The 14,673-nt window shown below is 35.9% G+C and overlaps 3 protein-coding genes across 4 annotated transcripts; 2 read left to right on the top strand and 1 right to left on the bottom strand.

The window, feature by feature from the left end:
* Positions 1–44: 44 nt before the first annotated feature.
* On the bottom strand, positions 45–3,087 carry LOC122008100 (protein FLUORESCENT IN BLUE LIGHT, chloroplastic-like). 2 transcript variants are annotated; one of them, XM_042563702.1, is made up of 5 exons: positions 2,878–3,087; positions 1,922–2,139; positions 1,684–1,843; positions 742–1,059; positions 45–392 (listed from the first exon to the last, which is right to left on the bottom strand). In XM_042563702.1, the coding sequence occupies exons 1-5, from the start codon at positions 2,990–2,992 to the stop codon at positions 190–192; spliced, it is 1,014 nt and encodes a 337-aa protein (XP_042419636.1). In that variant the 5' UTR covers positions 2,993–3,087; the 3' UTR covers positions 45–189. The 2 variants fall into 2 exon arrangements, with proteins under 2 accessions (XP_042419636.1, XP_042419637.1); XM_042563703.1 differs by having other exon boundaries at positions 1,922–2,133.
* Positions 3,088–3,436: 349 nt separating this feature from the next.
* On the top strand, positions 3,437–5,266 carry LOC122010622. Its single transcript, XM_042567138.1, has 3 exons — positions 3,437–3,570; positions 3,673–4,032; positions 5,063–5,266. Exons 2-3 carry the CDS (start codon positions 3,688–3,690, stop codon positions 5,264–5,266), a joined length of 549 nt encoding a protein of 182 aa, XP_042423072.1. The 5' UTR covers positions 3,437–3,570; positions 3,673–3,687.
* A 674-nt stretch (positions 5,267–5,940) lies between these two features.
* On the top strand, positions 5,941–8,614 carry LOC122008303 (PHD finger protein At3g20280-like). Its single transcript, XM_042564004.1, has 2 exons — positions 5,941–7,261; positions 8,460–8,614. Exon 1 carries the CDS (start codon positions 5,972–5,974, stop codon positions 7,166–7,168), a length of 1,197 nt encoding a protein of 398 aa, XP_042419938.1. The 5' UTR covers positions 5,941–5,971; the 3' UTR covers positions 7,169–7,261; positions 8,460–8,614.
* The last annotated feature ends 6,059 nt before the right edge of the window (positions 8,615–14,673 follow it).

The raw sequence follows: 14,673 nt of genomic DNA, 5'->3' as shown, positions 1-14,673 counted from the left end.
ATGCATCATGCCAAAAAAAAAAAAACACAATAAGCACATAACAGTGACACCAAAGATCTGTTGATAAACTGGCACCAAAGTTTGACATAAAAAGTTAAGCAGAAAGAAGCGGGTACCTTTATGGTTCAAATTCTCAATCCCATCAACTCCATTGATTTCTCATTCAAAGAAAGAACATAAAAGAAGGTGTCAGTTGGTTTCTAACCTTGCTATGTACTTGTCATAGAACTTGGCTGCCCGCTCGAGGTCGCCTAGCTCGGTATAGCAGTCAGCTATTGCTCCATAAGCCTCGGTGATGTCTGAATTCTCTCCTGTTAGTTTGGATATCTCAATAACCTTGGAGTAATACTTAATGGCTTCCATATACTTTCCCTGCCGCTGAAGAGATGCACCTGCATGAATGAGAAAAACTAAGATGACCATGTATGGACAAATGTGATCATGTCAAGTACAAGATGATCATGCTCATGAAATTTTTGCTTCTCAATCTGTTCAATTCATGGAAATCTTACATATGTGTAACTCAATCTATATCTATCTCAGTTTGACTCAATTGTAGGATCATAACTATAATTGTGGAAATGCCTTCGAAATGATATAAAAACAGATGTGAGCATAACGTCTCTTTTAGAAAATCATAAAACAGGAACAAGAAGAAAGTCAAGTCTGTAAACAGAAGGATATAACTTATCCAGTTGTATAGTTGAGCAAGACATCAATAGATTTAAGTTTAAATGAGACCTAGTCCCCGTGCAGCCTTTTTTTCCTCAGCATGATCTTCCAAGCTCTGAGCAAGATCAAAAGCTTCCTTGAACAGTATAAATGCCTTTTTTGGGTCTTGATTCCTCAGAAAGTTTTTTCCAGTCCTCAAAATTGTAAGAAGTTGTTGCTTCTCAGGGTCCACAATGATTTCTGTTTCCTTAATCCTTCCAACTGGTGCATAGCTCAAGCCAGGGGCATAAGCCTCTATCTTTGCCTGCCGTCTCAATGCCTCATTTATCTGACGCAACTGGCTGTTCAATCGCTTCAGCTCATCTTTCCTGGTTCGTGCAAGCAAACCTACAAAATAACATTACAAAGAAACATCTACTACTCTTGAATTTTGATTTATTTTATTGACCTACTTTATCATGACAATTGACAATGTCTATAACAATGAACTAACATTTGAACTATCAATAGATGTCCTTACTGATATAAATAGTGGAGAAAGTAAGAAATGGGTATTTGTTTTATAATAGTATGAAACCTTGCCCTATTCAAAGCACCTGACACAAGTGCCCATTGACCTATTCAAGTTCAACATGGAGATTGTAAATGAACAGAACATTGGAAGCAATAGTACTGCAGGTAGTAATAGCTCTGGTCTTTTGTTTAGAGGATGTGAGAAAAACAGAAGCTGATTTTGGCTTTAGAGCTTCTTGTCACTTCAATTAATAATCAAAGCATTTCTCATGGTAGATAGATGTCGAGATTATGGCCTACTATAGAAACCACTTAGATGTTGCAAAAGATTTATTCTAGCTATTCCAGATTGAATAGGTGAAAGTATCATTCAGGAGATTCTGGAACCAGAGTACTTGAAACATTTCTTGAAATAATAAGAGAAGCAGAATATCTATTTGTAAATCTGTATCAATACATTAATGTTTAAATTAGAAAAAATTGGCAATGTTATATTACCGCTAACGGTAGCTCCAATTACTGCAATTGCAAATAACAGTGGCATCTTCATATAAGTTTTATCAGGCTCACATGTTTCAGCCAAAACCTCAAGAGGCAGAGTGAACATCCATATGTTTGTGAGGATCAATGTTTTTGGTAATCTCAACATTATGCCCACCTGCAGCAGTTACTTTATAAAGACCAGTTTTATTGCTAGCTAGCATACCTGATCGCTTGTGTTGATGTGCGATCATACCTGATCGCAGCATAAGACTTTCTTGAAGATAAAGTGCAATTTTGAGAGCTTCACATCAATTCTTTCTGACTTTTCTTTATGGGCAATATATCCATTTGAATATGTGGAATGAAAGCTTGATAATGTTTGCCATGCTTGGTTAGATACACGAACATTCAATTTAAAATTGAAGATTTCCTTTTCCAAGGAATAAGATGAAGCTGAAGCTGAAGCTGAAGCTGACATAGAAAATATTTTTTTATAGAAACTATCTAGTCATAACAAACTATTAAATAAAAAAAATCAATATAAACAGAATCCAAAACTTAAATCAAAACATGATATCCATAAAAATAGAGGGCATTTAGCTCCTCAAAAAAGGGCATAATGAGGTTCATAAGTTTTCATATGCACAAACCATGATTTAGTATCTATTTCGACTAGTATGTTTCCAATAAATCGATAACCAAAATTTGTCATAAAGTATAAACACCATAATATGTTATCTTTTGTCTGACCACGAGGATCCCGGATCTTCAGGTAAACAATTCATGGGAAAATTGCAATTGGGATGGATGGTTTATCATGTCAAGAATATGACTTTTATGGCCAAACACAAACAGCTCAGTGACTAAAACTCAGATGATGAAAATTATTGCTTTGCCGAGATAGAATCCTTATGCGCTCTTTGCATCTGCAGTAGTTCACTTTCTAGGTTGATTTCCCAACGAATTTCGACTCTTTCCTCTCCCTCTCTCTCTCTCTCTCACACACACACACACACACTCACCTTAAACCCTAAACACTTCTAAACCCACAAATACAACGAGGTCGGGCACCAGACTTACAAAGTAACGCAGAAACAGAATCCACTAATCGGAAAGTAGTAAATACAAACATATAAGAACTCCAATTAAACGATAACATGCTCCACGTTCCAATCAAAACAAAGAAGGGAAGAGATCGAAGATACAAACTTTTTAGGCAACGCCAGCCGGAAAACTCGGCAGGCGACAAAGAAGAGCGCCAGGAAGTTTCCCTGTGGCTCGAACTTGTCAGCGGGTGGGGGAAGCATCGCACCGGAGCAGCCATTATCTTCCCTCTCCAATCTGGGCGATCGAGATCGACGCCTTACAGACAAGCCATGACTACGCTTTTCCGCCGCGATTCCAAAAGCCCACCAACTTGTCGACGCAACATCCGAAGTTACTGGCCCTAGTGGAGCCAGACCCGAACTTTCCTATTTCCCGATCCGTTTTCACAGTAAATCCGATACGTGACCCGATAAGACGCGATCCGAACATCGTAAGCCTGTTGTGATCCGTGAAATGACTACAACACCAAATAGCAAATAAACGATTAGGATTATAGATGGCAACGGAAAGATATTTTTAATTGGATTATATGATATTGTGTGCATGATAAAAGGTACCCGATCGTAGAAGGGCCACCTGTGGTGTTTTGGACGGCGGCTTCTGCGAACGCAAAAATTGATAAATTAATCTACACAGAGGGCGAAAATTAAACCCCTCGCTGCCGCACCCTCTCTTTATTCTCTCTCTCTCTCTGGTTTCTGCATATTTCCCCTCCTCCGACTCGAACTCCCACCGCCATCGCTTCTACTAAACGGTCGATCGAACGCCCTCGCACGCTCTCTCCCGCGCGATTCGGTATTTAAACTTAACCTCTCCCCGCTCTCTGATCTCTCCGTCTCGCTAGGGTTTCCTCTCTCCCCACTCTCTCATGGCTCTCGATCTGTTTCACCCTTGCAGGCCCGCTCCGCGAGGATGGGAGACGAATGCCCCTCCGCCAGTGCGGCTCCGAAGACCAGGAAGAGGGCGAGGGACGACGGGGATTTCAAGAGAGTCGCGGAGATCGTTATGGTTTTATCGGCCTTGGGACAGATGCGAGGTGGCAAGGAGCCGGCGGCGGCCGAGAAGGCGCTGGTGACCGAGGCCAAGGAGAGGCTTGTGGCGATGTGCGAGGCCGTCAAACCGAAGGAGCTCGTCTCCACGGAGGCAGTGAGGGTCGTGGCGGAGGATCTCGGGCTGAACAGGTCTAAGGATCCTGCTTTGGGATTCCGGCCGCCCAGGATGTCCATCGCAGAGAAGTTGATGCTGTCCAAGAAAAAGGTCCGTCTTCCTGCCCCGTTTTGGTTCATTCGCTTAGAGTCAAGGATTCCAATTGCCTTAACAATAGTTGCTCTTGATCTTAGTACGAGATAGCCCTAAACAGAGTGCAGTGGTGGGAGAACACGCATCTAGTGAGATCCAAGTGGTTGCATATTACGCCTTATTGTTTTCATTTAGTATTCCTGCTTACATTGCTTTTCAGTAGGTATTTACCTTTCATGTGTCTATTGAATCCTGCAGACTCGCATAATTACGTTGTTTCAAGTTGCTGTTTACCTAGAAAATTAATATTCTATGAAATGGCTGCTATTTGCTCCAATTTTTTGTTTGCGTTGTTAACCCAAGTCCTTGTATCATTTGTCTGTCGTATTAAAAAGTTAGGTCTATGAAAGATCCAGGTCATAATCTCCATTCACTCACTCTTCTTGTTGACTTGCTCTCTAGAGTAAATCCAGTGAAGAGCATACTTTAGTAGTAAATTATGCCTTTTATTTCATAATACTGCAACTTTATTAAAATGTAAAGATTGTCACTCTCGAATTGGTTGAAATGCTCTCTAGCATCTAGCACAGAGCATAGATTGGCTTAAGATTATGCTTTTTTTTAAAAAAAAAAATAATTATGATACTGCAACTTTATTGAAACGTAAAGATTGTCACTCTCAAATCAGCACAATCATGTGGTTTCAACATGTTTGTTGTTTTATTGTTCTTTAAGAAGGGAATGACAATGTCAAATCTCTGATTTCTTTCTATACCATAAGTAAATACAAAGAAATTTCTGAACATTGTAATGAGGTTTAGTTATATTTTGCTTACATATGGATAATTATGCATTGTTAATATGTTACTTGATATCCATGTTATTTTTTAGCTTGTATTGGAAAGCACAGCATTTGAAAATACCTAGCTTTCCAGTTTTCACGGCAGAATTTGTTTGAATGCAAGATATCTGATATGACATTTTCCTTAACGTGTTTAGTCACTGCAGAACTTGTCTGATAACCTATGCTTGTGGTCTAATTCTACAAATGGAAGTGTCCAAGGAAACAAATGTGCATTCATCAGTTCATTCCTCTCAACAGCTTCCTGTAAGTGTTGGTGCAAAATCTGAATCTCGTGGTACCATTGCATCTGGTGCTTCTAGGATTTTACAGGACAAGAGTCCTATGCCAACATCTTCTGGAGGCTTTCATAATTCTTCAACTATATCTCATGTTCCTGTGCTGGCCTAGGTTGCACCTAATTTGAAGCAGTCACTGATTAGTGATGCGCAAGCTGGTGTCAATACCATTAAACATTCATCTAGTTTCTGTGATAAGGCTTTGCCTTCAGCACATAATGGATTAAATGCTAGACCTAGTGGATCATCTTATCTGACACAAGATCAAGGTAAAATCTTTAGACCATATCTGTCCGTATTATCTATCAATGCTGTGAAATTCTGACTTCCTTTGCTTTGTTATGACTTGAATACTTGATTAATGCATTATCATTTTTCTTACTTCCTTTTTGCTTAATTTCTCAAATTTATCAAGTTCCTAAAAAGTATTAAAATATTTTGGCCTTCTTTACTGAAGTTTTATGTGAACTAGTATTAGTCATAGCTGCAGCTCAATAAAGAACAAATAATTGTATGAGTTAGAGATAGTATTGTGGTACTAATATCAGTAATTGTGTTTATTTCCTAATTATTTTTTATTTTGGTACCAAGCAGTGTGGCCTGGTATACTGGTAAGACATGTCTGCTAAAGGCTCAATCCTTTTTTTAGCATAAATATAAAGGCTAGTTTTTCCTTTGTGAATCCTTTTCTCTATTGTTTGGAATTTGGTTTTTCCCTACGTGTAATATTGGACATGTCCTAATATTTTCATTCATGCTTAACTTGTTTTCTATTGCAGCTGAAAATCCACCTCATAAAATCCCAACCATCTCTTCCATGCAATCACCATCTGTTGCTACTGTGTCAAGGTTTAGCCAACCAAACAAATTGTTGGATCATACTTCAATTAGGTTAGAGGGTATTGCCGGTGCAAATGATAGCCAATCTTCTCATCAGATGAAAAATCAGGAAATAAAGTCTTCTATAGTTCAAGCAGGACATGGAGGCCTGCATATTACACATCAACCTACTCAAGGCTTGGCATTCTTTCATGCACCTGCTCTTTATACCAATCACAATGAGATTGGTAAGAGTGTGCAGAGGATATTGCAATCGAAGGTTCTGGATCACCCAAACTGGATTCCTCCATCAAGTGACTATATGAATGCTTCTTTAAATTGCCAGATATGCAAAAATGTGATTTCAGATACAGAAAGTTTGCTTGTCTGCGATGCTTGTGAGAAAGGAAACCATTTGAAATGTCTTCAATCTTATGGCAGCAAAGACATTCCTAAAGCAGAATGGCATTGCCCAAGCTGCTTGGCATCAAGTAATGGAAAGACCTTGCCACCCAAATATGGAAGGGTCACAAGAGCTCCTGTTCCAGCACCAAGAGCTGCTCCAAATACAAGCATCAATGTTGCTTCTAAGAAAACAGAAGATTTGGATCCTAACACTAGTCAACAAAAAGCACTAGCCAACAGCAATTCTTATTTGTCTCAACATTCCAATTCTTCGAATTTGGGTGGCAGCCATTATGATTCAATGGTAATTGGTGCTGAAATGGATTCGAGGACAAATGGAGTTAAGAGAGACAATGAAAAATGTGATGCGGTAGGTGATCATTTGGAGGAAACAAATGGATCTGTATGTGCTAATTCTGATGCATCTTGTGGGTATCCCAACGATATTGAAAATGATAGTTTAGCCTCATCAAATACTAAGGAAACCACTGAGCCTGTTTTGCAGACTAATACAGTGGACAAAAGTTCCTGTGAGCATTCACAGAGTTTGGTTGGTGGAAATTACCATTTTTCTAAAGCAACATTTGCACCAGATTCTGACCAAGATTTATCAAGCAATGACAGAATTTCTGGAAATCATTTGCAAGAAAGTTCTTCCACTACCACTTCTGAACCTGAAGGGCATGGTGAGAAGAAACCACCTGAATGCATAGATGCTTCCAGTGTCGAAGTAGTTAGTGAAGGTAGTTTACAAGTAACTGCTGATGAGTCAAAAGGATTGATCAGTTAATCATGATGTGGTCATGTTCTCAATCCCATGGAGTATAATATCTCATTTCTTTAGTCTCTGCCGCTGTCTGTCCCAACAGAGATGTTGGAATTTGTAAGACTTCTTAATGCTCTCTTATCTTTGCAAGTATGGCATATAATAGTATGTTGAAATGCATGAGTATTTATTTTTCAGCTCTATGTATAGAGCACTTCTTCTATACACTGATATGCAATTAAGTTGTCAGTTTAGAAAGAGTATCTATCGTTAATAGTACTTATTATGATTCTGATGAATTATGAAACAATTGTTGTGACATATTTATAAATTATGTGACATGCACTTTGATTAACTTGAGCAGATCAATGTTTCTATTGTTGGAAATAACTTGGTCTTTCTAGTATAGTTGACCTCACTATTTTGTATAACTGGTAGGGGGAAAAGTACATAGCTGGTATATGATGTGTCTTTATGTAGGTAAGATAAACAGGGATCTTGACAAATATGATTGTTTTTGTGTTGCCCTAAAATAGAAAACATGAAAGGAAGCATTTGAAGGCACTAAAACTTAGTAGTGCTCACAAGAAATTCTCAAATAAAAAAGATGACAAGCTAAAGTTATAAGATATATGCCACATTTATCTATTTCTTTAAAATTATTTTGCTTTATATAGCTATGTCTTGGAAGCTTTAGGTTGTGTTTGTGTTCCTTCCTTTAAAAAATCTAAAAGGATCTTTTTCCATTTCTCAAATTTTTTCCCTTGAAAAAAGGTAAAAAAAAATTGCTCATAAACCAGTCATATTGTTGGCATATGTGTCTGTTTATTATCATCTTTTTTTCTTTGTTATTTTAGAAGTTAAGTGGTTGTACAAGACAAGCACAACTAAAACTGCTTGAACTGATAAAACAGGCAGAAAGCAATACTCTGGAATTTGTTTAGTTCTGATCCTTATTATTTAAGCCTTGATGGAAGAATGTTGAAACAGCTGGGAAAATAACAATCTCCTTCAGCTCCCTTGTTTTAAATGATTTGTCTTATAACTGTTTCAGCACTGGTACTGGGGAACTTTGACAAATAACTGCTACGCACATCATTATATTTTTAGACTAATAACTTTTATGGATAAAAAGGATTATGTGGCCATCGCAATTTTTCCTTCTCATCTTTACGTCATCACGTAAGAGTACCTATATTTTTTTGCCATGCTTATTGTAGTTCACTGATGAACTCTTTGATCTCTCTTTACAAGCTATTTGGAAGGCTTAGTTCATGTTTCTAACCAAATATATATTTTTTGTTCTTCTAAACAGGTACTCTCCCAAAATTGCCCAGCTGACAATGTCTCTTTTGTATACACTTCAACATTTTGTAGAATCTGCATGATGTTTCGTCTGTAATATGTACCCTTTTTGAGTTCCAACTTAATTATTCTGATAAAATCTCAAAAGCATTGGGAATGACTTCAGTAGTTCAGTGGTTTTTTTAGTTGACAGGTATTGACTAATCTTGAAATTATTGGTGTAACTCTACGGAAAATTTTCATCGGCCATCGAACTTCAATGATCCTTCAGTCCTTAGCTCCTGACTTATGTAAAATGTGAAGTAGTTGTAAGGTCCATGACCATTTATTTACTTAAAATATATTTTTATAATCTAATTAGGTTCATTTCTTCATTTGTAGTTTATTGAATAATTATAGGACCGTATATGTTGACATCATATAAAGGAGTTTATTAATAAGGCGAAGAGCTCTACATGAATAAAGGGGGAAAAAATTAAAGGACATAAAGAAGTTTATTGATCAGGGGAAGAGCTCTTGCATGAATAGGAAAAATGGCTCTCGATCCTTTTTAAACAACTTTATTTTTTCTAAAAAATATTTAATTATCTAAAAGAAATTATCTATTACATCTGTCGTTTAGTTTAGTTTTTTTTTTTTTTTTTTAACTTTCTTCCAATATTCCTAAGCCTACACAGCTAATTCAGACAGTTTGAAACATCTTGGAACTTATAAGTTGTACCCAGATCCTATTAACTAAACAAGCTTGAATTATGAATTCCACTTCGATGGATCGGCCAAATTTACACAGGAAATAAAAAAATGGCCACGAATTAGTGAAACAACATAATCTAATTTTAGAACTTCCTCAATTGCAACCGATCATCTGAAAGCAAGCAACTAATTGGAATGAAGATTACTCATATTAACATACAATGAGTTACAAGTGAAACTTGTCAAACTAGTGAATAGTGTGAGGAGATTTAGTGCTTCGTCTAAATCAGGATGCAGGCACAATATACATTTGATATGACCCGAGAGTAAGGGGTGAAACATGTGGAAGAAAGCAAAAGCATATGACTACGAGAACATCATAGTTGGTGATCACAGGCCGATCCTTTTGCCTCCCAGATCAGATCAGTTCTGCTCAAAAGAAGTGTAAGTCCAGTTTCCTTTGGAATTCTGAGAAAGCCATCAAAATCATGCTTGCTTGTTTGCTTGATTTTCACAATAGAAGCCTAACAAGCAGCGCATGACCTTTAATTAATGGCCTCCATTTGGAGACGATGGATAATGGTTCTCATTCACTACATTTACACTGGCTAATGCCAATCAAAAGGCATGGTAGTTGTTAGCATCAACCAATCTGACCTGTCAAGCCTCGGAACTTAATCTTAATAGCCATTTGTTTTGGTTGCACTGCTCCACTTGGAGCACCTGAATCCAAGCTAACTGGAACAGGTTGCTGCTTGGGAGTGTCCATTTGGTTGGCCTTTCTGTATGGTTTCTTTCTCTTGTATGTAATCGGAAACATGGGGCATTTTTCAATTCCTGATCCGGCTATATTAGCTGTGTCAAATTTAATTCCATTCGCCAAATGTTCAGAAGGGTTCTTCCAAACCACATGTTTGTCACTACAATTACCTGAGATCCATAAACCTTCTCCAGTTGCTGTTGCAGCTAGCATTTTTTCTTTGTGAATTTCTGGTTCAAGCTGGAGACCCCATTTATTTGGATCTGCAGAATTTTGCTCAGCTGATATATTTTGTTGAGTCTTAAATAAGCTCCGGTTCTTTCTTGTCAAGTTTTGCCAGTCCCCAATGCGACCGACATCTACAGCATGATTGTTCAAATTACGATCAATTCGTAATGGATGCTGTTTTCTACCTGTCTCTGGAGCCTCTTGCCTAACATAGTTTCTCATTTTTGATTTCTTTTCAAGGATCTCAGAAATCTTAGTATCAGCATATGGAAGTTCCTGTCCTTTGCCACCATGTATGACCTCTGGGCTTCTAAAAGTGCTTCCATCTCTATTTATTTGACACAAAATGGGTGACTTCTTACTAATATCAACTTCATCCTTCTTCAAAGTAAATTGTGGAGGTGATAAATTGGGTGCACGACTATTCCATGCAGATATTTGTTCCAGTTTTACTCTTGAAGTTTCCTGCTTATGATGGTCAAATTTAGGCTTTATTTTCAGAACGCCTTTTGGCACCCTCTGCGAAGACTGCTCCAGCTTGTCTGGCAATGGTTGCATGATCTGACTTTGCACTGCGTTTGTCCGATGTCTTCTTTAACACAGCACACCCTTTTTTTTTGTGTTAGTAAACTAAGCCATTCAAAATGGAACACTGCATGTTTGAACTCCAATCATAATATGCTCACAGCCAACTTCAGCAAGTTCAGAGTCATCGGAATCAGCATCAGGAATCATCTCCAGTAGCAACTTTTCCTCCTGCAAACCCTCATTTTGTGAAAAGTTTATTGAGCTTCCTCCGTGAGGATGACCATAGCCCATTCTTGTCTATGGGGGCAGTCATAATATCAAATGATCATGCGACACAATGGCCATTGTCCCGCTGCTTTCAAGGGGACTAATGGAATATTAGTCCATCATGTGATAGACTGAAATTCCAACCCTAGCTTAAACTTAAGCAAGATACCTGAAAGTTAGCAAATTAAAATAAGGAAATTGCCTAAATAAGATAACATGCACAAAAAAGTTGCATCAGAAACATTCAGGATTCACGGATACCTTTTTGTATAAATATGCACACACAATTAATAGTTCAAAATATCATTTTATGAATATGCTAACAAAATTATATTTGTTTCTTTCTGATCCTGAATAAACACTTATATTTTTGTTGATGAGAGAAAAGTCATGTTAGATGCCCTTTTACAAGATAAAGCTATTGCAAAAGATGAGCTTTGGCTTAATAATTCAACAGGAACAAACAACAAACAAACAAGTTCTAACTATAATCAGACAACAAGCAATTTAAGAAGGTGATAGATCATCACATTAATCAGTATAATCTTGATAGTAAATCTGTTCCTAGTTGCTTATAGATGTACCGATTTGATCCACATTGGTGAACATGAAATTGAGTCCCATACATTCTAAGTTAAACAAAACTGAGAAAGTTTATGAATCATAGTCTTTGTAACTGTAACGATGTTTACATTTCTCAACCACAAAACAAACACATCTTCTTGCATTATAGTATTGGAGACAATGACAAGAAATTAGGATTCTATTCCTTCAAACTGTACCTAAACATTCATTGTGGATATCTAGATATATAATTATTTTGAACAAATATAGCCAGACAACAAAATACAACCAGCACAAGTTAGTTTCATATTTACATACGATTTTAGAGATTTTTTTTTTTGGCATCTTTTCAGGTTGCTGGAGAAACGAGTTAGGTGAAGATAATTTATGTTCACAGGGAAGAACAAGAATTGGATACAAGAAAGGGTCATGCTTGTCACATGGAAGATCACGAATCGAGATAAATACGCCTCAAGAAAAGCTAATAACAAAATCTAATTGTAGAGAATCTGGTGACCAAAAATCTCCGATCATCGTTCTACAGGAAATCATGGACGCGAAAACAAGCAGGAAATGAACAAGAAGGCACGGTTGAAGTTTTCTTGCGGTAGCACGCCCGAGAATCGATTATCAGAAAGGCAAATCGATCCCGAGAATCATTGACAAAGAGGGATCAGATCGAGGATCCATACCTTCACAGGAAGATGCATGGCGAAAAGCTAGGGTTCTGAGAACGGATCGGAAGAGACGCGACGAGTCGCAGCCCCACCATTGCCCTAAATCTTCGCCCCTTTCCCTTCTTTCGTTTCTCTCTCCATGTAGAGAGACCCAAAGAATACCAAAAACAGCATAATAATTCCACTGTTCACAGAAAAAATCACATCTTTCCCTATTCTCTCTCTCTCTTCGCAGCAACGAGTTTGGCACATTTCAATTGCGACAAAAAGATCGCCACGAACTTAAGCATCCTCAGAAACACACCGCCAGTTAATTATTGTCGAGAACTAATGTACCGATGCTAATTTTTCCTCGAGCTACTCGAGAAAATGGACCATCTTTGGAAATTGGGTACCTACCGAGTTCATCTGATCTAGTAAAAATGGCAATATATGCTCAAACAATTGGGTACCCGCCAAGTTCATCAGGAACATCGCAATATTTTAAGGAAGCGCAAACCTCAAAAATTTGAATCTTCTTCTCTTTCATTGAGTTTGTTTTTATTCATCTTTCGATAGCATTTGTTAAATCTTTCTTTGTTCTTTGTTTATTTGATTTTGTGAATATCGTTGAACCAACCAACTTGCTCAAACAACTAATTACTAATTAATAAAAGGCGGAATCTGATTTTTTACACTAAACAAACGCCAAAAACTTACTCAAATCCCAAACATAATGTAATCTATTAATTAGTTAATTGTGCCTTCTTCTTTTGAGATTTTTTTTTTAAATTAAAAGAAAAGAGAAAAATTATTATTATTATTGCAGATATAATTATAATTGTCATAATAATATTGAAATACTTTTTAACTAATTTGAAATAATTTTGATAAATTTAAATAATTTGGTCCGTCTTTTTTTTTTTAATGAAAAAAGTGTGTCATAACATCGGTTAAAATAATAAAATTGTTTATCATCTCTTTATCACACGTATATTCTCAATCAGTTAGTGAGTTACGTAAAGAATATAAATTTACATTATAGTAATTATAATTTTATAGTTATTATCATAATTATAACTATGATAACTTCAATTTTACAATTATAATTTTATAGTTTCATAAATTATTATAACGTACGTATTGTTGAACAAGACAAATTCGCATCTAAGAAATTTTAAGTGTTATACTATGAATTTCATATAATTAATCGATCAGTTCAGAATTTAACGAGGGCAGTCGTGCCATTTGTCTAATAGAGAATTTAAGGGTGTCAATTCGGATAGGTCGGATTAATTTTTTTTTAATTCAATCCGAATCCGTTCCGAACTCGAATTTAACTTAAAACATTTAAATCCGAATTTGAAGCCGACTAACCCGAACCTGACCCGGAAAATCCGAATTTAACTAATCCAAATTCGAAGCCGACTAATCCGAATTTAACTAATTTGAAATAATTTTGATAAATTTAAATAATTTGGTCCGTCTTTCTTTTTTTTTTTTAAATGAAAAAAATGTGTCATCCCATCGGTTAAAATAATAGAATTGTTTATCATCTCTTTATCACATGTATATTCTCAATCAGTTAGTGGGTTATATGAAGAATATAAATTTACATTATAGTAATTATAATTTTATAGTTATTATCATAGTTATAACTATGATAACTTCAATTTTACCGTTATAATTTTATAGTTTCATAAAGTATTATAACGTACGTATTGTTAAAAAGACAAATTCGCATCTAAGAAATTTTAAGTGTTATACTATGAACTTCATATAATTAATTGATTAGTTCAGAATTTAACGTCGTGTCATTTGTTTAGTAGAGAATTTAAAGATGTCAATTCGGATATGTCAGGTTGAATTTTTTTTAACTCTAACCTGAATATGTTCTGAACTCGAATTTAACTTGAAACATTTAAATCTGAATTCGAAGGCGACTAATCCGAATCCGACTCGGAAAATCCGAAAATCCAATTCAAAATGATTTTTTTTAACTATTTTCCTTATAATTATTCACTTTTATTCCAATACTTCATCATTATCATACTAACATTGATATTAATATACATAAAAATATCTTAATTTTAAAAATAAAATTCGATTTAGCCCTAAAAAATCGAATAAATCCTATATTTGGGTCAACCCGAACCCAATCCGACCCAATCCAAAAATTTTTAATCCAAAAATCCTCCAACTTGAACCTGATCGAAATCTGAAAATGCTCAATCCAAATTTGATTTTTTTAAAGAACGATTATGATTAGATCATCATATGGTTTTATTTTTTATACCCTTAGTAGAGATGAATGTATTAAAAAAATGAAAGACCATATTTTTTTTAAATGCTACTTTGATTTTTTTTTTCTCAAAATAATATGAGTATATATATATATATATATATATATATATATATATATATATATATATATATATATAAAAGAAGGCGCCTTTTTTATTTTTTATTTTTTAAAAAAATGGTAAGAAAGTTAGAGCTAACTTATTTGATAGGGTGTAAAAATGAAT

Source organism: Zingiber officinale, chromosome 8A (assembly GCF_018446385.1).
Source record: "Zingiber officinale cultivar Zhangliang chromosome 8A, Zo_v1.1, whole genome shotgun sequence".
NCBI classification, from domain to species: Eukaryota; Viridiplantae; Streptophyta; class Magnoliopsida; order Zingiberales; family Zingiberaceae; genus Zingiber; species Zingiber officinale.
This window is presented reverse-complemented; position numbering and strand designations above follow the sequence as displayed.